The following is a 27,647-nucleotide window of genomic DNA, read 5'->3' as shown; positions in this document are numbered from 1 at the left end:
GAATTGCAAATCACCTGTTACCAAGGCAACCACTTAAAACGGAACAGGAGCGCGACTTTGTGCTCTGGAAAATAGTCAAAAATCTGATTATTTAAATGGCAATGCGCTAACTAAACTGAAATGTTGTTTAAATACAATTATATTAATAAATATTATAATGATGATTGCTATTTCAATTATTATTCAGCAACATCTAGAGACGTTTCTAAATTTAAAAGTTAAAGTCTGCAATTGTATTTAAAAATATTTTATTTTTTATTCTTCCTCGTATTATTACTATTACTAGTAGGAGTTTATCTTACATCAAATAACTCTAATTAATTAAGAATTAAATAATTACTACAAAAGACAATGGATGTCCTACTTTCTGTTATATTTAATTAACATAACTGTACACACGATCGCACAAAATATTATACCAAAATACCACGTATTACAATTTATTATAGTTTATTACTAAATACTCCAGTTACAGAGAATCCCAATATAAAAAAATCACAGAGAATCCCTGGTTTGTTTTATTTTTCTTTTGAAGATCCCACATAAGCATGAATTTTACATTAATTTATATTTTGTTAGATATTCTGACGGATAGGTATTGCAGGAAAACCATACACCTGGCAACACTGCACATGAACGCACCTCACACGATTTAAAACCACGAGCGCCATCTAGTGGCAGAGTTAACACAAATGCACGCTCAAGTAAATTCCTCCTAAATCATCCTCAATTCAAATTCCAACTCAATTTCTCTCTCTCTCTCTCTCTCTCTCCCTCTCTCTCTCTCTCTCTTTCTTTCTCTCTCTCCTTCTCTCTCTCTCTCTGTGTGGTAGGCAAATGTAAAGTTGAAGATCAAAGCAGATTACAGCAGATCTCATCAATAAACAACAGAACTGTGTTTATTGGTAAATGCATAAAAATAGACCACATTGATTTAGTTTCCCCCTTCTCTAAACACAGACAGTACTAAACAATGTATATGATGTTTGATGTGTTCAGGCCACACATGCAGTTTCCTAATCCATCAACTTCTGGCTTCACTCAGCATCACATCAACCCAGTCCTTGAGGTATGTGAAAGAGAAGTGAGTATTCTCCCATTTGCTTGCATTCGAGACTTGAGTTGCTTCGTGACCATGTACTCAAGGACATTGAGAAATTTAAAGATGAGAACACATTGTGTGGATACAGCTGCCCCCTCCCTTTGTTGTGGCTCAATGTTTTTTTTCCCCCTGTGTGTGTGGAAATGTGTTTGGGAGTGGGAGGACAGTGTTGTGCTCTGAACTCTGGAGCTGGGGTCGAGTTACACAGCTATACAATAGACTCTCTGTTCAGGGCGGAAACCCTGTTCAGTTGTGTTCAGTAGGGAGCGCTGTCCTTCTCCATTTGGAGTCAGGACGCATGGATCTGGTCCAGGGATAACTCTGGCCAGGAAGGGAATGGTTGAGCCAAAAATAAAGCATACATAATTCCACCCTTACCACAAATGTAGTCAAGCATTCAACACGTGTTTGTCAGTGTGAGTCTGTGTGAGATGCTGAACAACTCAACATTGTTGAATTTAAGAATGTGGTTTGCAATGATGTTAAACTGGTAGCTGTGTGTTTCCTTTACTTGTGGATTATAAAAGCAAAAGAAGCAAACCTCAGACACCAAACATCTTCGGCTGATTAACGACTACATTTGGGTTAAGGAAACAGTCGTGTAAAATCCATTTTTGCTCAAACTGGTTGTTAATGCAATCAAACCTCACAAGTCCTTGGATCACACGTTACAAAAACATCCCAAAACGTGAAGGGTGTGTTCAGGCCAAAATGATTTTACAATAATATACAATAGAATTTTAGCTGGGGTGACACCTTGGCTTATTGGTTAGCACTCTTGCCTTGCACCTTCATGTCCTGTGTTCGATTCCCGCCTTGGGGCTGTGTGCATGGAGTTTGCATGTTCTCCCCGTGCTTGGTGGGTTTCCTCTGGGTAACCCAGTTTCCTCCCACAAGACGAAGACATGCAGATTAGGCTAATTGGCGTTCCCAAATTGCCTGTACTGTGTGTGTGTGTGTGTGTGTGTGTGTGTGTGTGTGTGTGTGTGTGTGTGCTTGCCATGTGATGGATTGTCTCTTTTGTCTCATGCATCCTCTTCCTGGCAAATATTTAGCATTCCTGTGTTATAAATACTTATGTAATGATATTTTGAACTGTTTATGCATTATTTATATCCATGACCTCACTTCTATCCCACAAGCAATGCAAAAAAATCTATACTTCCTAAACAATAAATAGGAATTATGTGGGCCAAATTGTTATTTATGCACATCAGTCAGATAGGCCAGATAGATTCTGTCTACTTGTGTTTTTTTTCCCACCAAGCCATGTCACATGCACCTTTTCAGTGTAGCAAGCTGGAAGAATATCTGCCCAAATGGAGATCAACTCTAGTGATGTTTTATTCTGTAGAAACACCTGACATGAATCGACAATCGAGTCTAGAAAGAAATCAGCCCCAACATCATGCTTTCATAGAGTACCATTCTGGCCATCTAGTACTCCGCTCCCCAGAACAGAGAATAATCTAATGTGCATCGCAAAACTGAACAGCAGGCCTACTAGCTCATAAATAATGCTGGATAAAAAAAAAGAATAAAACGTAGTTGTAACAAAGGGTTTCTTTTCCAAGCTCGATAATTTGGATGCATTTATTTCACAGATTCTTTAGGCAATTTCTACATTAAACCTAATCATGACCAACCATCATGTAACGTCATTAGGCTAATGGAATTGGCTAGCTATCCTTATTAGTCAGTGAAATTGAAAATGAGTATGATCATAATCAGAAGACTACAGTATGTACATACACAGTGTTCCTTTGATTAATAGCCATGTGACAGATTTCACAATCAGGAAAAAAAAAGGAGTGTTAGCAGTGTGTGTGTGTGTTCTAAATCTAATGATGCAGATATACTGATGGTTCTAGTAACATCGAGTCTGTTTGTTGTTTTAACGGTTAATTAAATCTAATGAAGTATTTGAAAAACAATAACTTTAATAATTTTAGTAAACAGTAATTGTAGTAACTGTTGCTTACCCAGTAAGTGTCTGTTATGTATCTGATTTAACTTATTCAGGTTATTACTAGGGATTTTATGGAATGAATTTAGTGCAAGAAAATGGAAAACACAAAACCTTAATACTGTGGCTTTCCAGTCTTTGATTTTACTCATACTCCTGATCTAGAACATTTATTCTTTTTCTATACTACTTATCCTGTACAGGCTCATGAGGCCTGGAGCCTATCCCAGGAGACATAGGCCACAAGGGGGAAGGGTACACCCTGGACAGGGTGCTAATCCATCACAGGGCATACACACACACTACGGCCAATTTGGGAACGGCAATTAACCTAATCTGCATGTCTGTGGACTGTGAGAGGAAACTCACCAAGCACGGGTAGAACATGCAAACCTCACACACACCTACACAGACACAGACCCCAGGCTGAAATCATGAGTAAGGATCTCAGATCTCTGTTTTTGCCTTTTGCTTTAAAATTATTTAGAAACATTGAAAGTCAAAGGTTTAACAAAAGAAAGAAAGAAAAAGTGTTCAAGTCAAACCGGGACTTCTCTCATGATTTAAGGCTTACACCGATTGACATTTTCAGAAGACTTCAAGCACAGTACACTGATGAGATCCTTAGTCTTAGTAAAACGTGAATGGGGCCAACATTTTAACGAAGGCAGTACAGAATGTCCATGAATGGTGATACACAATCATTCACCAACAACACTTGCACATTACATAAACATTCCTAGCCTCGCTCCAAGCCTTTTCTACATGTTTGGGCCATTAAAGGAGTTTCTGGGAGGCCAGCGTTTCAGACATGAAGCAGGCGATCCAAATCCAATCATGGCCCCAGTGTACTGAGAAAACTTTTCACTTTTATGGTATTAGTGTATGAGGGCTTGAATAAAGAAAAAAAACGTCGTTTTTACTCTCATAACTGTGTTCTGTCATTCTGTACAAAGTCCCGGTTTGATTTGAACGGCCTTATAAAACAGGTACTTTTGGTTTTAAAATCTACTCGGCTAAGCAACATTAGAAGCTTTTGTACAATGCTTGATATAAACACACCTGCGACCGCATCGCAGTAATTGAATTTTGCATTAATGCGGCATGTTTTCGAACCAATAACCTGTTACACTAACACTATTGTTCTGCTCATAGAACGTCTTAATCTTTTCCCATTATGTTGCTTAGCAACCAAAGACTACTTCTAACAGACTGTATCGCAAGGCATAAGAATTGTTTATAGCAAATATTAAAAATAAATTCCATTTTTATTGAAATTGGATTGAGCAGATTGTTTTTGCTGCTGTTTTATAAAAGCAATAAGCCACTTGAGCGTGTGTGTGTTATGGCGGTTTTCAGCACCGGTAATTCTGGTTTAGGGACATCCCTTCACCTAGGAACACCTTTCCTCATGATAAAATCCCTGCAACACACTTCTAAATAAAGCTTACTGCTTTATTTTTATAAATAGGAAGATTTGAAACCCAAGGAAAAAAAGTATTATGCATACGCATGGTGCGTATTACTATATTAAATCATAACGGAACACATCTTACATTTTATTATCCTTTCTTTCCAGTGACATCTTGACTTTCCAATGACATTTTCCCATCCTGAAACGTCTTCAGAGAACCTTCTGGCCGTGTCTGCGCACTCAAATGTATGATGATGGAATCATATTTTTTAAAAGGTTTAGGGTGACTTTAAGGATATATTATGTAAGAAAATATTTATCCAAACTAAAATACACAAATCTCGACAAGGACTGGACATGTGGTGAGGAGCAGCCCAGTGGCTCGAAGGTGCGGTGCAGGTGACGGGTTGAAATCCTTTCTTGACTGCTCAGCCTTGTGCTTGAATTGGAGTTGCTTGGGATTCAACACCTCTGCCAAATATAGTTTAAATGTAAATGTCCAGCCAAGAGAAATAATCACCAAGTCAACTTAACTGACCAGCAAGGACATGCTCCTGCGCATGGCAGCGCTCGATCAGACAGCAGTAACGCATGCCAAGATGGTCGTCTGGCTCGTCTCAGCCAAACACACCAGAGCTCAGGCCCGGTGGTCCGCTGCTCACAAAAAAACATGCCTGTTTCTCTAGGTGACCGCAAGTAAACACATAAAGGCACGTTAAAGTCAGGAAGGAGCACACACACACACACACACACACACACACACAAAGCACAGAGAGGAAATGAGGCAAAGCGTTCCCACCCTCTGCGAGCCACAGATGAGGTGTCACTCTGGAGGTCCTGAGCTTCCAGCACAAGTTTTACCGAATCGCATACGTCGAGTCCTCCTGAGCCTAACTCATGTCTTCTGAGCCGAGCCCGTGATCAGACCAATCGACACAGAATGGGACGTGATGAGAAACCATCTTGCACTCACATGTACGTAAATAATGCGAGCCAGATGTGTTGGGCCTGTGAGACGAGCAGTTTAGTCTTTTAATTGGACAGCCAGGACTGATGTCAGCGCACAAACACGCACAGATGAGACAGGATCTGTATTTCCTGTCCATAAAACACTGTTCGCGCTTTCTTAATACCTTCCCGAAGAAACAGGAAAAATAAGGATAGGATTTGACACTTGAGGATGATTCGATTACCAGTAAGCTGGAAGAAATGAGAAAAAAGGAAATTGATATTATGTTGTATTCCAGACCAACACCGATGCACTTTGGTGATAGTAAAGATGAAGAAGTTAAAAATAGATGCACTAACATTGGGGTACTTCCTCTATATATAGCCTCCCTAGACCTTAATCCAATAGAGAACTTGAATCGTGGCGTGTTGTACAATTGTCTTGGGCTGGAATACCTGTTCAAAGGTGCGAGAAGTTGGTTGACTCCATGCAGCACAGATGTGAAACAGTTCTCATAAACTATGGTTACACAACTAACTATTAGTTCAGAGATGCACAAGAAAGATTAAAGTTCAAGCATTTTTTGTTTAAACGGTAAATTTGTAAAGATGAATGATGACACTATTTTTTTTATTTCTTTCTGTAAACTAATAATCCATTTAGCACATTTTTCTTCATGTTGTGATTTAGAATAGAATGTGCAGGGTGTCCAATGCATTTGTGTGATTGAAATTTAAAAGTTATTATATGGAGCTTTAGTCACTTTTTTTAAAACACTGCTATTATTTTGAACGCAACTGTATATACATATATAGGAACTAGAACATAGTGTAAGACAGACTTAAAACTTAAAAACATGGCACTGGATGCAGGCTTGCTGCTATCACACTTTATTAAAAATAGAAACATATGCTCCATAGTACTTCTTTTGATACAGACTACAATGGTCCACTGATATGCCTTTAAAAAAAAATCAGTTACATAGTATAAAACACACTCTTGCATGGAGTTGCACAGAGTTCTTCTTCATTTGGCCTAAATCCACTGTAGAAAAGTCTTCTGTAGAGGAGATGCTGTGGCAGGACTGTATAGGTAAGAACCCCATTTCGCGAATACACTTTTTGTACACGTGCTCAACAAACATACATGAGGTTTCAATCAATAAATCGAAAGCACTGGAGGGTAAACAGGCAAGTGTTCGTCGAGAGAAGGAAATAAACGCATGTACAGTCTTGTTAAAAAAAGATGGCACATTTATTGCTACATAAATGTTATATACATATTGTGTTTTCTGTTACAGAGACAGAAAAAGAAATTTACTTCCCGCTGCTGGTTTCTTTTATTCTTGATGTCCGACAATACCTTGGATTTGGACAGGGGTACAAATCTGTTAATCCAACAATGCAGACTAGAGCCAGAGATGAGAGCACATCCTATAGAACATCGAGCTCGTACAACACCCCATACACACTACACCTCGAGCTACAATACTACTTTATGCTCTTAAGATGCTATTCATAAATTCTCAATAATAGTGGACAGGTTATGGTAAATAACCGTACTTCTTTTTTTTTTTTTTACTATCTAATATAGTAAAATAAAGTAAGAAACTTTTTACTCAAAACTTTTGATTTCAAAAATCTAGAAAGAGTAATATTTAGAATTCAAGAAATGTTCTTACAATATCATTGTATAAAAGGCTAACTAGAGTGAAAAATAAGCCAAATGTTTTTTTTTAAGTTTTTTTTTTTTTTATCCTTTTCATATACTTTTTATGAGGGAAAGCATCAGGGCATACAGCAAAGTCTAACATATCCAACAGAGGAGCAATGGAACGAAAAGCAAAAAAATAAACACAGGAAGAAGAAAAAAAAATAAAAAAACAGAACAACTAACAAAGAGATGACAGAACCTCGATCAACCTCAGCCAGCAACAACACAAGCTCTTCAATACTGAAATGTATAACAAGGCCACAAAGACGAATATAGATATCACGCAGATCTCGAAAAAGGGAAAAAAAGAAAAACAAAACAAAAGGGGGGTAGATCCAGTCTAGATTTTTGCGATACCTTTTTGTTCATCAGACTGTCTTGTGGAGTTGAGCATGCATATGGAAGACAAAGGGCAGAGGGTTTGGGGGGGGGGGGGTGTGTTGGGGGAATCTACAGGAAAACAATTAAGACCAAAAATATGTCAAATAAGAGAAAAAATACACACAAAAAGACAATGTTGATTCTTGATATAAAAATGCTTTTGTTCATGGTTTTGCTGATTTTGTCATCACAGCGTTTGAATTTTGGACATTGCACATACACGCACACATACACACACACACGCACACACACATTCTGATGACTGTATCAAGTACTTCACTGCTTTGGGGAGAGACAAATCCATCCTAAGTAACTTAGAATATCTTTTTTCTTTCTATTTTCACACAGGACAATATACGCTTTACTATGAAGCCTAAGAAAGATGCTTTGTATACAATTACAAATAAACATATAACATTGTGGTTACTTAGAGTAATGATTTTTTTTTTGTGAATTTTTGTCTTTTTTATGTTACTGATTTTAGACAAAGAAAAACAAGCAAAACTTTAATTCAGGCCAGGTGATGCTGTGCTCATCGTTTTGAGTCTACTCTGTCTGATATTACCTATGTCTAATTTCTCAGCTGTTCAACTAAGCAGAGACCAAATAAACGTAACATTAGAAAACCAACCAAGTGCAACAAATGGAAATATGCCGTTTTCTTCCCACTTAACACTATATGGCTGAAGAATTCAAAGGAACCATGAGTAGTCGGTCCTTCTTTCCTTCGGTTAAGACACTATGAAGTATGCAGGGAATGCTAGGGTTTAGTAACTGGTCTGCTCTCTGTATTTAATCTACTTACTAATGACTATAAACACGTCAGCCTGTGGTTGACCTCTGACTTTTCAGTAAAGCTCCAGTTTGCCATCCGGGCCCTGCATCTTGTAAGACAGAGGAAGGAGCAAAAACACACTTTGTTGCTCCGCTACGTTAAACTGTCTGCGTCCTGGAGTCTCAACTAAACTCGCGTGATTAGGTAGTTTTGGTTTGGTGTTTTAGAATGAATCTCTCATAAATATAAATAATATATTATTTCTTATTCTTTTTTTTTCCTAAACAAATAAGGGAGGAAATTCGAGACTTTAATCATTTCAAACGCCCACAAACGGGAGAGGCTCTGATCCGAGTCGGGTGCTTTAAATCGGTGTGGCGGCCCAGAGCATCATTCCCACAGTGTTGCTCCGGCTGAATGGCTCAGAGCTTGGCAAACTGAAGATCTACTGAAATTCCAAACAGCTTCTTAAAGCAATGTCATAACTTTCCCTTTAAACATAGACTTTATAGTTCAGTAACATAATAAATAGGAAAAAAAGAAACAAAAAAAGAACAAAAATAAAAAACAAACAATCAAAAAAAAGAAAAACAATTGCTGTTACAATGCATTCGTCAATTCAGTTTAGGCACAATGCAACTTCCACGTGGAGGGTGGAGGGGGACTGCGACAGTCTCTGATTGTACAGATGTGACACGCTGCTTTGCAGACAGTGATGTGTGCTCAAGAGCTTTCGGGTTTTCGAGAGAATGTTTCTCATGGGCAGAAATTTGCAATACGATTTTGGAGGAAGTTTGGCGTTTGCCAGTTTTCTTTGAGCTCAGGGTCGCTTGACTGGAATTTAGCTTGGAGTGGTCTCTGTCTTTTCAAATTTGTGTCACAAGCTGTGAGTCCTGTCTGCCCTTGGAAAGCAAGGTCACCAATGCAATCTTACACGCTCCCTCGGCATCACTTTGATCTGAAAGATGAAATCAAGAAATGATGCGCAAAATTAGATCAGGGTCAAATATTCTGCTTGAAGTTTAATTCTGCAAATATGTTTTAAAAATATGTTCACAATCAGATTTAAAAATAAATAAATAAAAATGCTTTAAAAAAAAACATTCTGAAAGTTTCTCTATTCCCACTCGACATAACTGCAACTTTACACTAGAAACACATGACCAGCAGTGAGCATACCTGCCTAGTGCTCACAGATGGCCCATGGGGTTGGATGTGTCTGTAAGCCCAGGGTGAACAGATGGATGAGTCTGCTGCGGTTCCCCTGAAACACCAGAAACCTTCTCCTCCTCTCTCCTCTTAAGGCAGGCTGCTTTCGGGTTCAGGTTCCGCTCTGGATGGGAAAATTAACACAATAATAAACTAAGCCTTACATTCTTTAAAAGAATTGCACTCATTTTAACCAAACCCCTATACCATGAAAGTTACATTACATGCAAGTTTATTTAGAACAGACACTTCTATTTGCAGCTGAATCTTAATTGACTCTTTATAGGGCTTTTATTTCACCAGAGTGTTATTACATAGCAGTCTAACTACATTGAAGGGCTTAAATGCCAGAGCATTAATAACCAAACCCAATAGTACAGATGGGAGAGTGACTGACCCCTGACTTGCTGCTCCAAGCTAAGGATGACTGCAACAGCTTGGTGCAGGATGAGCAGTTTGGTCTGAGGCTTCTCACTCTTCAAATGTAACTGGCACATGCGGCCCAGCTCCTTAAAGGCCTCGTTGATGTCTCTCACTCTGAGCCGCTCTCTTGCGTTATTGGCCATTCTCCTCTCACGTTCGCGCTCTGCCTTCTGCTCCGGGTTCAAGTCCTCATCCTCATTAATGCTGCTACGGAGGGAAACAGGAACACATGCTAGAGTCAGATCAGCAGCGAACCACACACAAGCGGCTGACTTTGGAAATTCTACTCTTATTTGTGATTGTAAATAAGTAAGCAAATAACATTCATTTATAACTGGAAATGTAAAGGAATTTGACCGCATAGAGCAGGAAGTAGGTCATAAAATACCTGGTTCGAGTCCCTCCTCTAGGCGTCTTAACGTCCCTTTTATTACTTTCGTCATCAGACTTGAGGTCATCAGAGGAGTGGTTATCATGCATGTCATCTTTGTCCTGATTCTCAATTTTAAGCTCCAGAGCTGAAGCTACCTGAGATGCCAGGCTACCAGAGAGAGCTGAGTACATGCACACACACACACACACACGCCATAGTTATGATCTATATCCCACTTTAAATATTACATCTACAATACCACTGAATATAACTGTCTATTGAAAGCAATAGTGTACAAACCTCTGAAAGTTTCAGCCTGGTGATTGAGCTCGGTGCTAGAGGCTGGCCCGGGGGTGCTTTGCAGCCCTGTGTGGTTTGTGTTCAGACTGACCGTCTCTTCACGATGAGCAGGAGCCTGTCAGAACACAGCGCCATGAGAACATGAGGTACAGAACGGTACTTCAACATCAAGGGTCATGAAGCTGAAGAGAAGAAAATCCATTTACATTGAAACCAAAAAGTTATGCACAGTGCCTTAGATTCCACATCAAAGAGCTGTGTCAGGCTTGCCTGTTCTTACTGCAGCACATGACCTCGTCTCTAAAGAACTGAGCGCTGCTCATAATACAAAGAACGACCTTGGCAGCCTAAACCACATGCTCACAAAGACATGCGGTAGTTCTAGTCAGCTACTCAGGAAACATTACTACTATCACGCTCGCTGTATATTCTTCCAGGAGGCTTGTTATTAAGTTTTATCTAAGACTTTCTATTCAGCCTTTCAATGTGTTTTGTGTTCTGGGCTTTTTTTTTTCCTACCCGTTTACTATGTAGAAAAATCAGTTGTGACTTCTTATTACTATTTAATAGTTTGTACATTGTATAACAGAAGGTAAACAGTAATATGACGTTAAGCTGTGATTACCATCCGATTAAGATGTGGAAATTGAAGCACCAGACAAATCTAATTGAAGAATGGATGGTGCACATTAAAAAAAGATCACACCCACTCATTATTAAAAAAAAAAAAATCACTTCTTCCGTTTTACAAACATTTAGTCATCAAAGACTAAATACTGGAACCTATTTTTGTCAACCAGAACAGTAGGCGTCTTTAAGATTTCCATGTCCGCCTTCAGATTACAGCAGGTTTTAGTAACATTGGTTTCTTGTGGGGTCTGGATTTGATCAAGCTATTGGCAAGGGACCTCGCCAAACTAAACCCGGAGCGATTTGCTGCCAGCTCTCTGCTACTTGTCTCCTTCGGAGAATCAGAAACGCCACTTCGCTCCTGTAACCTCCACCGCAGGGATCCACTTGCTCTCCCACAGATCCTGTTTCCCTTTACCAACAGCAACAGGAACGGCGACGAGAGAAGTAGAAGCAGAAGGCGAAATAGGTGGGGTGGCTCTTTCCCCTTTTTTTTTTCTTTAGGAATGTGATCCTAAGTCACTGTTGGCCTCTGTTAACCCTGCCAAACCCCCTGTCCTCCCCCAGCAGCACGCACTAATCTCAGCTCCGCTCTCAACAGGTGGCCAAACAAACTCTTTTGTCTGGTCTGGAGGAGGAGGAGCCGAGGGGGCCGCCAGCCGAAGAAGGCGGCCATTTTTGGGCTTGATTATCATACAGCTGGAGACTTAGGTCACACACAAAAACACACAGACGCACACTCTCATCCGAGGTGTCAGATTTCCTGAGTTGTTAAGAAATGGGGCAAAGAAATAGACAGCAAGGGGGTTTGTGTATGTGGTGTGTCTGAAGGCAGAATAAAAGCATGCGTATTAGCCATGCTGAATCAGGGTTTGTGTGTGGGGGGGTGTGTTGGAGAGGAAGAGCTCTGTTGGTATACGTATGACAGCACAGTTCATTGACAGCAGTTACACAGAGCCCTTCTTACAGGGACATAAACAGGTCATCACAGCACTGATCCATCTCTCAATCTCCGGTTCTAATACACACACTAAGCCAGTAAGCCGACAGGCTTTGATACTGAAATCACATCCAGACCTCAGATTTTCTTCTCAGAATGGAATTATGACATAGGTCAGATGAGAGCTTTGTTTCTGTTGGGATGAGTAGGACATCATCATCATTAGTGTGGAAAGTTAAATGGAAAAATGAAGCTCTCTCCTTTGCTTGGAAAGGTTTTTTTTTCTGGTTCTCATTTTTAATCTGTACACAGATGCCACGTAGATGTAGCTCTGAATATAACTGCATGTATGTCCGTCAACTGAACAGCACATCAAGGCAACGCTGTCATTGCTAGGAGTGGGAATGATCAGTATTTGTCATAATAAATGAATAAAAAAAAATGCACAATACTAAATAAAATGTAAAAACTGTAGTCTTTGTTGATTACACTGACAGAAGTAATGTGTTATAAACTTAAGTTTTTTTCAATATACATTTTGACCATTTTATGCAAAAACAGAGCTATAGATAAGGAGAACTTTTGCTCCATCTGACTTTAATACTAATTCAACACTCCTAGTCAGCGCTAAAAAGCATTGACAAAAGCTGAGTAACAGAGTGAGACACTTTCAAACACAATGCGTATTATGGCCGCAGAGCTCCAGCACATCCATACAAACATGAAAAACTACTTTTATGAATGAGTGTAATACGTGATTAATGTCTTACAGGCCAAACCTTCCAACCACATTTAAGTGCAAACGCACCAAGACTGATTTACTAATATAGTGAATTGCTTTTGCAAGGAATTCCAGAGTGATAATATTTCAAAGTGATAATATTTTCCATCCTATTCAAGATGAATGTGGGCATTTTATTAAGAAAAGCACAAAAAATATATGTTTCCTTGTGCAAGGGGGATTAATGGGAAAATATTAGTCTCCTCCGCTTCTTCGCCTACAGCTGTGCTCTATGCTGCAGGGAATGCATTTGTGAAGAAGGGGGAGGAGGGAACGAGTTTATATGCCGTGCTTTAGCGAGATGCACATTGCTTCAGTCCCTACAGCCTGAGTCGCTGAACCGTCTCAGAGCAGTGCTAAACTCCAGCCCACCTCGCCTGCTTTTCCCATCCATCCTCTACTGTTCTAGCTTTTGAGAGAGAGAGAGAGAGAGAGAGAGAGAGAGAGCATGCCCTGGGCCAGCCATTACACATATGGAAAGTATGTGGGTTTAAGTTAAATGGTCCTCTGTGGAAAATGGTTCCGTTTCAGCACATGACTGAGGCTTCATTTTAAACAGGTGGCTCTGCCTTGTTTATTAGTCTATTTGGAGAAGCACAATGAAAAAATGCGTGCCTTTCCCTGTCTGTAACTGACTCAAAAGCAGACATATTTTGCTGATTGACTTAAATTTTGTTTAAACAAGTGCCATTGATCGATGGGGGACTTTGAACTTGCCACAAATTAAAAAAAAAAGTTCTGAGAAAGCTCTGAAACAATTAGATTATTGTTTTCCAGGCACAATAAACACACTGATTGTTACCATTGATGTTGTCCTGCTGGTGACCAATCCAGACGTGGGGAAGCTGGAGCCGATGGCTGTGATTGGTCCGTTGTGCGTCTGTCCCAGCAGGCTGTGGATGTCACTGGGCAGAGAGGCGGTAGAACCTACAGCGTGGTTCCGGAGGACATGAATTGCGTCATCTAGTCTGTCCAAACGATCCTCCATCCGAGACTGGAAAATGACAGAGATGGAAAGAAAGCGAGAGAACGGATGAGAGCAGGGTTTAAATACATGGACTTTATTTTAAGAAAAAGAAGAAAGAAATACTTCATAAAATTATACAGTGATCCACAATGGAACAAAAAAATAATAAAATTTATAAAAAAATAAAAACATGAAAACTGAAAAATGAGATGTCTAGCCATGTGAACCCGATGGAAGTCATTCATGCACCCTGAGGTCTCTTAAAAGACAAACCAATGGAAGAAAATGCTCTCATCCAGCATATATGATAGAATGATATCATTAATGTTCGTTTTTTGTTTATGCCTAATAACACTTCAACAAATGGGGTAATCATAAGCTAAAAGAATGCATGAATATAGCTCAAATAAAATGATGTAGGGAAAAAAGATCACTAAATCATAGCACAGCTGGTGATTGGAAGAGAAAGCAACAGTGTATAAATGGAAAAAAGTGATGAAAAGTGACAAAAAGGAAATGCAGCTAAAAAGCAGGGATACCTCACAGACATCCTTTAAGAAGGACATGGCATCCTGGAGATGCTCATGCAGCTGCTGATGCACGCGATTTTTCTAAAGTCAGACAGGAACGGGAGAGGAGTGAGACAGTTACAAACTGACACATGGACAAGCAGAGAGCAAGAAAGAAAAAAGATAGACAGGCAAAAAGGCAAAAAGGAATATAGATACAAACATAGGTAGTCAACAGTGTGAGGGATTATGCAAACCACTCAAGTATATGAGCAGAGTTCCTGTTCAAGGAAACTGGTGATGGTTAAGACACTTCTGGTCTATTTTCATTGTATTGGTTTGCATTGGTTAATGTTTATAGTAGCTCACATTGACAAATCAGACACTTGACAGAAATTTAGCCACAGGTGGCACTGAAGCTGCATGTGTAAATATTTGTCTTACACACCCCATGGTGTGAATGCACGACGTAGGAAGCAGGCGTGTGTGCGTGTGTGTGTGGAAAGTGATCCCCGTCAAGGTTCTGCTCCCCAGTCAGCCCTGGAATCCAGAAGCACTACCCCTATGCAACAGCTGCCAATCCTCATAACCCTAACCCCACCCCACCCCACCCCACGCTAACACACTCTCCACTCCACTCTCCCCCTCATCACAGCCTAGCCAATCCTCATCCCACCAAACACTATACCCAATCGCCATACTCCCCTACACACACACAAGCCAATCCCATCCAAGTATTCTCCAGAGCAGACAGATGGCATGAGACACACCCGGTGGGATGAGTATTGTTCTGCATCACTCTCCCCCTCGAAACCATTCTCTGACATTTGTCAGTCAGGAATGTGTGTGTAATGCTACAACCACAACCTCCCCCAACCACCACCCCCGTGCCGTCCAGCAGGCTAGGCATCCACTCTTTGAGCATCCGCTAAACACTGCTCGTTCTGGGGGGGGGGGGGGGGGGGGGGGTTATGTAGGAAAACAGAGAGAAGGACTTCATACCAGAGAGTGAAGAGAGTTCTCATAATTCGGGGAGGATGGAGTCTGTCCGGCTGCACGAGGCCACTGGGTAGTACCTGTAGAGAGGGGAAAAAAAAGAACGACAGAGCGACAGGTTATCAAATGTGGGATTTCCGAGTTACAATACAGAGCCAAGAACCGGCAGATCAACACTTCGGGCCACATCCAAACAGAGGCCAAAGCTCATTTCCCCTTCCGCGCAATTCCAGCTATTCTCTATGTGGGCTGCTTTCCTCCTAGGTCCAGATGCATCATTTCCTATGACTAAGCTACATCCTGCAACATGATAGGGGTCGGGGGGCTGTACCACCACCCACAGCAGCACAGAGGGACGTGCACTACTTCCGCTCATTAATGAAGTCATGGCTAAAAATGCTGTGAGAACAATGCAGGATGCTGATAAGAGCTTTGGCTCAGACCCTGTCTCACTTCCCTGGGCTCTGATTGCAGCAGCACTGCTTGATAAAGGCCAAGTTCTGGATCCGAAAGGGCCTCAAAGCCCAAAGTTCTTCAGGTCAAGAACAAACACAGCCTGTTAAATGCATGTAAAATGAACAAATAAAATAAGCTTTAGAAATAAATAAAAAAATAAAGATATAAAAAAGATTAAAGTAATTCTAAGTTGGTGTACTTTTTGTCATGCTTGTGTATCAGGCAAAAAGTGTGTGTATGTGTGCATCTGATTTCAGCAATGTAATGAGGATGTAAATTACTGAGGTCTGCTCTTAGTCTAAGTCCAATGATTCTGACTGGCCATAAATCATCTTTGCTCTAAAGGAATCCACATCTGCTAATCGCAAATCAAAAAGGAGGGGGTTATTTTCCCTTCTCTTCCTTCTTACATTCAATTATGTATAATAATGCTCTCCAACTGGCAAACAAACAGCTACAGGAAGTCATGCATCGCTGAAGGATTCTCTCTGTGTTTGTGTAGCTAATTGAGAAAAGGTCAAACATCCCTAATGATGACAGACCTAAACAAAACTCGCAGGTTATTTACTTTAGTGTACGAGTGCTGATTACAGGCCTGAGCTCTGGTCCGACCTGACTCCAATCTCTAAAGCAGTATGGACCAACCCTCTCTAATCATGCTCTGTGTGTAAATGTTGTCATGGCTCATATAGCATCTTCTCAATCTCATGTCTGGTTAGAGATTCTTTAAAAAGAGCAAAAACGGGATGCGTCTTCATCAGCCCACTGGTTCTCCCTCACTCCCACTGGAGGGAGTGTTTAGGTAAGAACTATTCAACCATTCATTCTCCCAAAACTGCTAGCAGGGCCCCATCTGAGGGAATTTTCTCCCCTTATAACACAAAGCCCTGACTTTCATTAACGGGCTATTAAAAATGACTTCAGGGCAGGAAATTATGCAGCTTGCTCTTTTTCTCTCCTTCTGTGTACATGAAGAAGAGCTCAGTATTTAATAAGGCCCTCTCTCACCGACGGCCACATAAGACAAATGAATGTGCATGCTCCGTATCCCACGTGGACCGAAGTCTAATTGGTTAGAAGCGGGAGCAGCAGAGGCCCAGGTCTGTGCTGCAGAGACGCCTAATACTTCGGTTAAAGAACTAATCCTGAAGAACAGATGTAGGTGTTTGTGCTTAATCATAACATCATGGCACATTCCGCAGCGCTGTCTAAGAATAGCTGCTCCACTGATCAAAAAAACCCTTCAAACTTGCAACAACAAAGGACGCTTTGACTACTTGCACAAAGTAGAAATTGACTTAATGGCACAAATTGGAAGCGATTTCAGGCCAATATGAATGAACTGCATTAGCTAAACCCATACGTTACTAAAACAAACTTATGCAGTCTTTTCTGCCGTTGTAATGTCTGGAGCTAAGAAAACACAGTGAAACAAAATTAGGTCAGGGGACAGGCTTGGTGACAGTTTGCTGTTTTAAGGGGCGCAAAAGGTTGGCTAAGAGGGGAACAGCTTTCCCTCTGTGTGGACGACATCAGCTGAGTCATCCCTCTCGTCTTCATGCTCACACCTCCCTCATGCTCCCTGTGCAGTCAGTCAGGCTAATAAATGAGGGGGTCTGTGGGACGGGCTGAACATAGGAACAGCTGTGAGAGGAGCAGGACAACAGCTGAGGCTGAGGAGAGGGACAGACACCGAGACAGCTGTCGCCACTACGCCAACACATGCACACATGCATGCGCGCTCACTTGCATGCATGCTGGAATTATTATGATTCAAGAAATCTGAAAAGAATTTTGAAAACTGGAGAAAAGATGACACGCTCATATAAGAAAAAAAAAAGTATATTTTAAAAGCCCAAACTATCTGAAATAACCGTAAGATCGGTAAATAAACATTTTAGGATTTGTCTTTGTTTCCTAACATAGTTCCTGTTAAATAATTCTAAGTGATAACATCCTTAAAGTGTACAATTATTTAAAATTTTATTTATAAAAAATCACACAATCACAAAAATTTTTTTTTACTTCCTACTGTATAATATGTACAAATGCATATTAACTATGATGGAATATCAAGGTAGTATCATGATAATAATCACTCTTAAATTATATCTATTAAATTTTTAGATCAATGATAATTAAAGAAGTGTAATTACTACAAATTGCATCATAAAAACATATCATACCTTCCTCGCTCAGGATCATAAACATAAAAACTAACTAACAAACGTATACCTGTACCTGAAGGTAAAATGGCCAAAACAGAACCCTAAAAATATAACAGTCAAAACTGGAGGAAAATTGTCCAAATTGACATTGCTATAGAATTACTAATGATGCTTTTAATATTTCATAAAATTGCAGGCCTAGCCCTAGAGCACTGAATGAAAAGAGGGACATTGACTATTCATCCTTCCATTTACAAGCCTGCTTTTAGCAATAATTTTTATTTATTTATTTTTCAGGAGTTCAGGAGGAATAGCCTGGATGCATCAGATCAATGCCTGCGCATCATAACATGTTTGTTTTTATTTATGTTCATGTGATTACAGTAAAGGTAACTAATAATCAATACAGGTTTATGCTTATAACGTGCGCAATAATTAGCAACACGTACGCTGAATACAGAGTGAATAAAATTTGAACCAGTGTGAGGGTTAGATGAAATGACTCAATATGGAGATGACTGTGTGTCATGTGTACGCTCAGCGTGACAGGATTTATACTTTACCTGCCCTTCCAGGGGGGGCGCTCGCCGTCACCACTGTACCCGCTGATGCGGCACCTGCTTGAGCTGTGAGCGGAGAAGGTGAACCCACTGGGGTTGACGGGTTAGACGGGAAGCTACTGCTGGTGTGGTCAGGAGAGTAAATCTAAAAGACAGAGGGAGGAAAAAAAGAGAAACACATAACCATCAATGAAACCCCACAGACGCTCTCCGAGTGCAACCTGGCGTTCCCCTCACTTGCTTTATGGTCTCTGTTAGCGTCCCACAGCCAGAATTGGCTCATCAATTCTGCTGATTTTACTGGCTGAGAGGCTATAAAAACCCCACTGCATACATATGGGGCTTTAACAACCTGCACCGCCTTTTCTAATGGCTGTAGAAAAAAAAACTAAAAAAAAAACACCTTCTGCGCACAACACTTTGCGCGACACCTGCACACTGGTCTCGTTTCCCAGAATGCCCTACTTGTATGTCTGCTTCCCTGTCAAACAAAAAGCACCCAGTTGACATACGAGTTACACTAATAATATACAATATCAGGTCGCTACGTGTTGGTAAGTCAAATCAACATACAGTAACAGCTATATTCAAGTTTTATCTTACATGATATTACATGGGACAGATTGGGAGGTGCATACATGATGCCGAGCAAAACAGAAGAGAAAGAAATGAGAGAACGAGAGAAGCAGAAATACACAGCAATAATAAAGAGAGAGAGAAAGAGAGAGAGAGAGAGGACACGGTCATTAATCTCTCTTTGGGAGCTCATTAGAGTGAATGAGCCTGGCTCCGTGGCTGTGTGGCTGCGCGGCTCCTGCCGTGTCTCATCTCCAGTTATGGATGAGAGGTAATAAAGCAGCACCCTCGCCTCTCTGCCTGCCCAATAACCAGAGCCTGCCTGCATCAGGCACTGGCCAGCCACAGCACATTAAACCAGCATTTGTGTACGTGTGTGTGTGTGTGTATATGAGAGAGAGCGCTCTTTTCTAACTTGCATGTCTTACAGAAAATCACAGTGTGCTTTGTATTCTCTTATGTGTTTAAAAGGAAAGATAAACCTTATATCTCCTATATTCTAGTACTGTTTCAGGATTGTGATTATATTATCCAGAACAGGTATAGGAAAAATAATTCCTACCCTTAAATAAATTACATTTATAAACTTGTATTCATTTATAATTTTAAAATGTACAAGAAAAAATGTAAAGACTACATTTTCAAAGAGAGGCAACTGGTATGCTGTTTGGGGGCTGATTTTGGCGGCTTTGTTTTTTTATTTAAAACAAAAAAACAAGTGGTGGTAAGAAGCCGAATTTCCAAAAGAACACCTTAAGAAAGATGTAAGATAATTTCTGTCAAATCAAAAGGCTTTGTTACAGTTAAACTGTTAACAATTTAACTACATTTATGCTACTTTTTAATTTGTTTTAATATATGTGAAAAATAAATTTAATAACTTCATTTAGACTTCTAGTACAATTTATCATAGAAAGAAAAACGGATTTTCTTAGTACCCACATGTTCGACAGATGCTGTGGACTAAGATTCAGCAGGAAAATGCTGCAATATTTCTTTAAAGTCTTAGAAACTTCCTGAGCAGATTTAGTTTTTGTTTAGACAAATGCCGGATTAGAGGACATATTGCATTCTTCTTCTCTGATAGCTATGTTTTGGGTTTCCGCTATGGAAAATACTCTGGGGCTGGCTGGAGTATTTGATTTGATTCCCGCTAATTAGAATGGACATGATACAGATCTGGCAGGATTTGATTCGAAACGGGTCTAAAGTTTCACGACATATCTCACAGGGGATCGCAGAGCTCATTTGAATTTCAAAAAATGCTGGTACTGTCATTATCATTATTAATCTTCTTATTAAATCCTAAATGCCACTTTTGTGTTTCAATCAATTCTGCAAATCCTGCCTGAGGCTTAGCAAGTGCATCTCTCTCTCTCTCTCTGGGAGGAAACTGAGGAGTTGTGGGAGAGAGAGAGGGAAATGATGGGAGGATGGGGGGGGGGGGGGGGGGGTATGGAGGGGAGGGGTAAGAAGAGTAATTTACCCCCCACATTGTCTCAAAGAGACAGAATCATTGTTCATTCACATAGATCATAATCCTCAACTGAAATGTACCCACGTGATTTCAAATGCAGCTGAGAAGTTTCTTACTCGCAAAAGAAGAGATAGGGAACTTACATGAAGCTCAATTTGGCTTAAAGGGGTCACTGCAGTATTACTTACAACAGAAGTGGTGCTCTGAACTAAAGCAGTAAAACAAACAAAAGCTCTGAGCCTGTCTGTCTGCTGCTGCTCTATAGCTTGTGACTCCTGACCCTGATCGGCCCAGGCGACTTCTGCCGTATTCACGCTCTAACACCGCTCATTTTACCAACAACAAACTCAGCCCCGCCCCCTCATCAGTCACGCTGCTCCCCGCCAGCGGGGGGCCAATAAGCATGTACCGTCTAAAAGAAGCGCCAACAAAAGGAGCACAATGGGCAGCGCGGCAGGCCTCACCCAGGCCCCACCGTGTCCGTTTCGCTGCTGCTTTGTCATGCTAATGGTATTGAGTCGCCGAATACAAAAAGACTTAATTTGTGATTATCGTTCAGCCCCACAATTTTCTAGCTGTGTGTATGCCAGAGTGTGCACTTGTGGGCTTGGCAGTTTGTGTGTGCAGTTAGCCATTTATGAGCACTGTAAAATAAGCACTGGATGAATAGGTGGATACTGCAGCAGTCTGTGTGTATTAGCTGTCAGGGGCAAAGAATCATAAGCAACAAAAGTGAGCCCAGATGTGCTTCTAGTTCACGAAAAAAAACAAAAAAACAATAAATACTAAAAGATTATTGTAAGCTGTCTAAAGTGTGGCAGGTCCCTGGGATGAAAATAATATATATTTTTTCCAAGCAGAGCAAATACTTAGTTGTTGTGTGCTGTGCTTGAGAACAGAACCTCACACAGAGTTCATTATCCAAAGCGAAATTTAATCCATTGGCTTTAGGACAGTTTTCATATACAGCTTCGTCTCTTGTACACTGAGATTAAAAGCACAATTATCCTGGCTTATGTCTAACAAACATCCACAACCTCATCCTCTGACCTTATTCAGTCTCACTGCATTTCAACACGGTCCCTCACTAAGCACTTTCTACTCTAAAGACTTAGGCATGCAATTATGTTAGAAAGCTCAGTAATCTGTACCTTTACAAACATCACACTTTAACCTGCTGATTAGCAGCATGCAGCAGAGAAAACAGAGCAAGGTTACACTTCGATCAGTTCATATTATTTCACAAGTTTTCTCTCTGCTGCATAGTTTTAGAACGTTCGAAGAGTGAGGTGAAGGCTTACCGAAGCGAGCGCTTTCCCCAGTGCATCTCCAGTCTGAGAACTTCCAGTTGCATTACCTCTGTTGGCTGCAGCTGTAATGACACAATGCAGAATGACCTCCTGATAGACCATAATGAAAGAGTAAAGTACACAGCATCATCTAATCTCTGGTATGAATTACACATATTCAGATTTTTTTTTTTTTTAAACCAACGACTGGGATGATGCAGGCTCTCAAAATATCTTGTGGTAAAGAAAGCCTGGATAAGGTCGCCATGACCGAAATAATCTTCCGAGCATCTGGTGGATTTTTGGAAGTGTGCGGCTCTAGCATATCTGGATTTTATTTATTTTTTGGTGGCAAGTGGGACATAGTATATATTACCCATAACTCCCTCCGTGGGGTTGACGGGTGGGGTGTGGGATGCGGTGGCGAAGGGCGAGCTGCTAGCTGTGCTGCGGTGGAAGCTGGACATAGGTGGCAGGCTGGCGTTGATGTCCGTGGGGGACACAGAGTGTGGGGGGTAGTTCTGTAAAACACACCCACACAGAAACACTCAACTGTCAAGCAATGCTGTAGTAAGGTGATAAATGTAGACATTTGTGAGCATCAGGACCCTTACAGATCTAAAAGGTATAGTTTGCAAAGCTCATAAAGTGTAAGGAGCAGCGTGAAGAAGTGTGATTTGCTCACCAGGCGGTCATGAGAGTGCAGGCTGGTGTAGTTTCCAGACTGTGGCATGTGAGATGAAGATCCTCCCAGCATTCCCCCATAACCCGGCTGGCTTAAACCACTGGACGAGTTCCATGGGTCGGAAGAGTTGTGGGTTGCGTCTGATTAATGAGGAAACAGTGAAATTTAATACAATCACTTTAGCCTTTTTACATTTTATGAAGGCTTACCAATCCAAGCCAGGATATTGAGGGAAACCATAGATGACAAATTTTCCGCCATAAAAAGGGCTCATAAAGCATTTAAACACCACAAAGCAATGACTTGATATATGAAATCAAAGCAGGTGCATCTTCATCGTTTCGGAAAGAATTAGAAATACAGTCCCAGGCCACAAACAATATTACTGCTCATAATAATAATAATACGAATAGTAAAAATAACAACAACAATAAGCCAATGTTCAGCAATAGTCAGCCTCAAGTACATTATAACTGTATTTTGCAGCCCGTATGTGTATTCCTGTATACACGCCACTATAGGTAAAAAGTTTCTTACCATGCAACAAGAACAACAAACACTTACCGAAAAAAGTGCTTGCAAACATACTGCTGGGTGGTTTGGAGGAAGGATAAGAAGGAGACTCTCTGTTGAAGTCTTCCGAGTTTGGGGATGGTGCATACACCTGCAGAAAGTGTAGATAGTGTTAAAAAAAAAAAAAAAAAAAAACAGAAGAGAAAATATAATAATCTGTCTGTCTGAAATGGTTAGTAGAAATTACATAGAGGATAAAAAACAAACAAACTACAATCTAAACTGTTCATTTAGATAAATACTTTACAACAAAACATACTAACCATGTCACACACAGTCAATATCCAAATTATATCATGTAACAGATGGCTAATTTGAACGTCGTGTTAAAAACGGAAAGGATTATCTTTGAGGTTCGTGTGTGCGCGGTTGTGTGGGTGTGTGCGTGCTACGGCTTAAGTGGAACACAATGGAATGGGTAAGCATGCTTGCTACACACAATACAAATTGTTTGTGTTTAAATGCATGTGTGGCCATTTATTCGTATGTATTTGTGTTCCTGTTCATTCACGTACTTTACGTGTGTGTGTGTGTATTTTAAGGCCCTCTGGGCTCAGTTGGGCTGGGCCAGCAGTGCAGTGGTTGCAGCTGCAGCAGTGCCCGTCCCAGAAGAGGAGGATCAAAGCCACCCAGAACCCATAATGTAGCTCTCTGACTTCATCTACTCCAGATGGGACCAAACCAACCCCACACACCACAGAGAGAGAGAGAGAGAGAGAGAGAGAGAGAGAGAGAGAGAGAGCGGAAGAAAAAGAGGAGAGCAGGAGAACAAAATGGATTGAAACAGGAAAGAAGAGTGAAAATAGGAGGAAAGGCTAAATACTTCTACCGAAAGAGAATCTCTCTCATTATCCATCATTATGTGAGACAGGCTAACTTAGTGCAGCCACAACAACGGTGTCCTCTGTTCACCTGCCACATAAGGGGCTGATTGCTTTGCCATGTTAATGAAAGCCAATCAGTTTAACATGAACCAGATGGGCAAGATAGACTGCTCTATGTGTTTTACCTTCGCTGCGAGGGAAAGACCCGCCTGTCAATTCATCATTCCCAAACATAAGATGTCTCAAACATAAATATGATATAAATATGACTTTAAAAATATATATATTATTAGAAATCACCAATTTCTTTAGTTTGACAGACTTGTGTTTCAAGACTGAGAGGGAAAAACTGCTTGCCGGATTTATCCAGGCTTACTTTGTGTGCATCTTACACCTTTTCCACATCCTGTAGCTGCATCCTCCTTCTTCAGACAGCTTATCCAGCAGGATGTGGCTAAGCACCTTGCTGAGGCGGCAGTGTCGTGCCATGTGATTGACTGTGTGTGCTTACACATGTGGCCCAGCCAGTGGAAGTTCCCCGGGGAAGTCAGGTCAGGGCGGAGCGTCAGATTTTGGATTTGACTCACCCTCAGGGCTCAATGGACAGCATATGGCTGAGGATAATGCTAATTGCCCTCTTTAGCTTGAGCTCACCAGCCGACCCATTAATAAACCACCCCGAAACACCGGGCGCCCCACTCGGGCACCACCAGGAGATGGAAAGAGAGGGTGTGTGTGTGTGTGTGTTTCCTTTGACCAGGACATTAATTAAAGAGCTGTCAATCATCCCATACACTATGATCTAGACACTCGTAACATTTGAGAGATTTCTAAGATTTTTTTTTTTTTAATCACTTTGATCTTAAAAGCCAAACCGCTAAGCCTAAGAATATAAAATTGTCTTAAAGCCATTGAAAAAAAAAAAGTGTTGATAACAGAATGAAAGCAACACTACGATGACTAGGCTGTTGTTCTGACGGATGTGAACATATCTGTAGTTTCATTTTTCCCCTATGAAGCTTGAAAGTGTGCCAGTTGACGAAAATAGGACAGGGTTCCTCTGCGTAGCTCACCTTCCCTGCTCCTCTCCGCCGTCACACCTTCCTTTGATCTCTACCCGACAACCCATCAAAACAACACATGGAAAAACCATTAAGCTGTCAACATGCGGATAAACTAAATGACGGAGGTTAAAAGACGTAAGAGTAAGGAGGGGGAAGAAAAAAAAATCATCCTCTTAAAAATAAACGATAACGGAAGGCGAAAACCAGGGCAATGCTGAAGAGAAACCCACACAAAACAGCGCCGAGCCGCAGGGCTGCGAGTGACAACACAACATCCTGTCTCTGCACGTCACTTGTTTGGAATCAAACGCCCGAAGGCTTTCCTTTTCAACTCCCATCTCACACACTTAGTAAAGAAAAAAAATGCATGCTGCTCACACACAATGAGCCCCTATTGTAGAGCCGCGCACAGTCCTGACACGACACGCATGACGTTTAAAGCCAAGTTCTTTCAGAATCACCTCAAAGTTTAGGGCTTCAGGGCTTCCAAGTTCAACAGGTACAACTTTAAGGATTTTAAAGGAGAAAGAGAGAACACAGAATCCAGCGATTTATTATTTTAAATCATTAATGATTTTAATGTTAATGGCTTCACATGAATTATACATTTTTTGGCAATAAAAACAGATTTAATGTAAAGTGTTTTGCCATTAAAAAATATCTAAAGAAATCTGTGACTTGGCCTCTCCAGAACTTTCCAGAAAAATCATAAAGCATCTAAATCAAAGCGATGTGCTATTTGAGCCTTGATGTATAATGAACCTCGTTTTTTTTCCCTTTTCCATCATTGTTTATCTTATGTTTGTTGTACAGACTTATTAAAATAGATGAAAGGGACATTTTATTGGGAAATTACCAATTGTTTTGAATTACAAGGTTAAACTCTGACCGGGGCGGCCCACATGCTCCTCATTTTCTCTGTTGCAATATAAGCCTGGAAATACTTAATATAAAAAGATCAAAGTGGGCTTTGTGCTGCAGGAACAAAGAGCCTAATGGGGTATGTGTAATGGGCTATGAGGACTCTGGACTCTGTCAAAGGCCTCAAGAAGGTGAATCCCTCAATGCTGGAAACCTAATTACATTTACATACGGAACAAACTCGTTTTTAAAGTTATAAAACATTTTGCTTGGGAATTAATACATGAAATACACAAAATTAATAAGCTAGACAGAATGTGTTCTTTCTTAACTTAAACTAACAGATGGAGAGATCTCTTGAGATGAATGTGTGCATGTCTGTGCTTTTGAGAGAAAGAGGAAGAGACTCTTCTAGAAACTTTTCTCCTCTTAACCAGAGCTGTGTGAATTTATACACTCTTTCATCCTCCCTCTCTGTCACACACATTCTCCTAAACACACACACACCTCCCTTATTCGCTTTACTCCACTGTCAGTGAGACCCAACACCTTGCCTCCTGAAGACAGCCGTCAAAGTCTGTGTGCCAGCGCAGTGTGTTTTACTCACAGGCACACAAAATAAAAGTTTTTTTTTTTTTCAAAGTACGCAGAAATCAAAGACTGGGACTAGCGAGGAGGTGGAGGAGTCCCATTAGGCTCCCTGTAGAGTAAAGAATGCCTGACTGATTAAAAACAGATGGAATAACAGCAACGCCGCTGCTCCCAGCTCAATTGGCAAACAGGAAAGTATAACCTCAACAGACAGCCTCTTTTCCTTAATCATTCCCATACTCCCACTTGTTATTATTGCGAGCGAGTATCAGCGGTGATCGCGCTGCCATTTAACACTCACGCTGTGAATCTTGACACTACGTTTGCACGCCGTCGTACTGACACGGGTCAGCAGAAATCAGAATGCAACAGAGAGAGAAAAGGCAGCAAAGTTACAACTTGGGCAAAGTACATCTCTGTGTATTCACTCGAGTAAGAAGTGGGTTTGGTTTACCTTACACACTTAAACAATTACAGCTATTAAAGAGCAACTCCGGGCAATACGACTTTATAATATTCATCTCATGATCAATTTATTCTGTTTAAAACTCAAGATAGTAAAACGCTTTGCTTTTCATGTTTTTTCATATTACATTTTAATTGCGGATTTTTTAAAATTAAACAATAAGACAAAAAATGTTTTGATACAATATAAAAAGATCAAAGTGGGCTTTGAAAATAAACCCTAGAAAATAAAAATATTATGATACATTTCATGTCCCATTAAAACGTATTCCAGCAGAGTGCTATTTTCGCCTCCAATCACAACTTGACAAACTGACAACTAATGATGTCTCAGTTGTTCTGATGTAATGGAAACATGTCATAAGGTGGCACACAGCAACACACACTCATGCAAAACTCTTCCTAGGAAAGAAGCACACACTCGGAGCATACAGCACACACTTCCCTCCATAATACTTTAAAAACTAATAGCTGACAAGCTATTAATTCACAAATAGAGCATAACCCATTCACAAATACATACACACACACTTCCCTGCAGAGCAAAAGCACTCACCGATTTCCCATTGTAGTAATACATCAGAGAGTTGCTGCCCATTCCAGGCACAGGGTAGGCGCAATACATGATAA

The 27,647-nt window shown here is 40.6% G+C and overlaps 1 protein-coding gene across 6 annotated transcripts in view; it reads right to left on the bottom strand.

Moving 5' to 3' along the window:
- Positions 1–6,284: 6,284 nt before the first annotated feature.
- tcf12 (transcription factor 12) overlaps positions 6,285–27,647 on the bottom strand; it is a 91,648-nt gene continuing 70,285 nt past the window's right edge. For 5 of the 6 annotated variants that reach the window (XM_053492097.1, XM_053492100.1, XM_053492094.1 and 2 more), the window contains 12 exons: positions 23,204–23,303; positions 22,640–22,779; positions 22,331–22,475; positions 21,967–22,037; positions 18,616–18,757; positions 15,435–15,508; positions 13,759–13,950; positions 10,606–10,720; positions 10,321–10,486; positions 9,907–10,139; positions 9,480–9,633; positions 6,285–9,258 (listed from right to left, as the gene is read on the bottom strand). In XM_053492097.1, the coding sequence (XP_053348072.1) occupies positions 9,491–9,633; positions 9,907–10,139; positions 10,321–10,486; positions 10,606–10,720; positions 13,759–13,950; positions 15,435–15,508; positions 18,616–18,757; positions 21,967–22,037; positions 22,331–22,475; positions 22,640–22,779; positions 23,204–23,303 (1,521 nt within the window). In that variant the 3' untranslated portion in view covers positions 6,285–9,258; positions 9,480–9,490. The remainder of the gene's footprint in view (positions 9,259–9,479; positions 9,634–9,906; positions 10,140–10,320; positions 10,487–10,605; positions 10,721–13,758; positions 13,951–15,434; positions 15,509–18,615; positions 18,758–21,966; positions 22,038–22,330; positions 22,476–22,639; positions 22,780–23,203; positions 23,304–27,647) is intronic. The other variant, XM_053492096.1, reaches the window with a different exon arrangement.

This window comes from Clarias gariepinus, chromosome 3 (genome assembly GCF_024256425.1).
Source record: "Clarias gariepinus isolate MV-2021 ecotype Netherlands chromosome 3, CGAR_prim_01v2, whole genome shotgun sequence".
In the NCBI taxonomy this organism is placed as follows: Eukaryota; Metazoa; Chordata; class Actinopteri; order Siluriformes; family Clariidae; genus Clarias; species Clarias gariepinus.
Note: the sequence above shows the minus strand (reverse complement) of the source record. Positions and strands in the feature narration are given on the sequence as shown.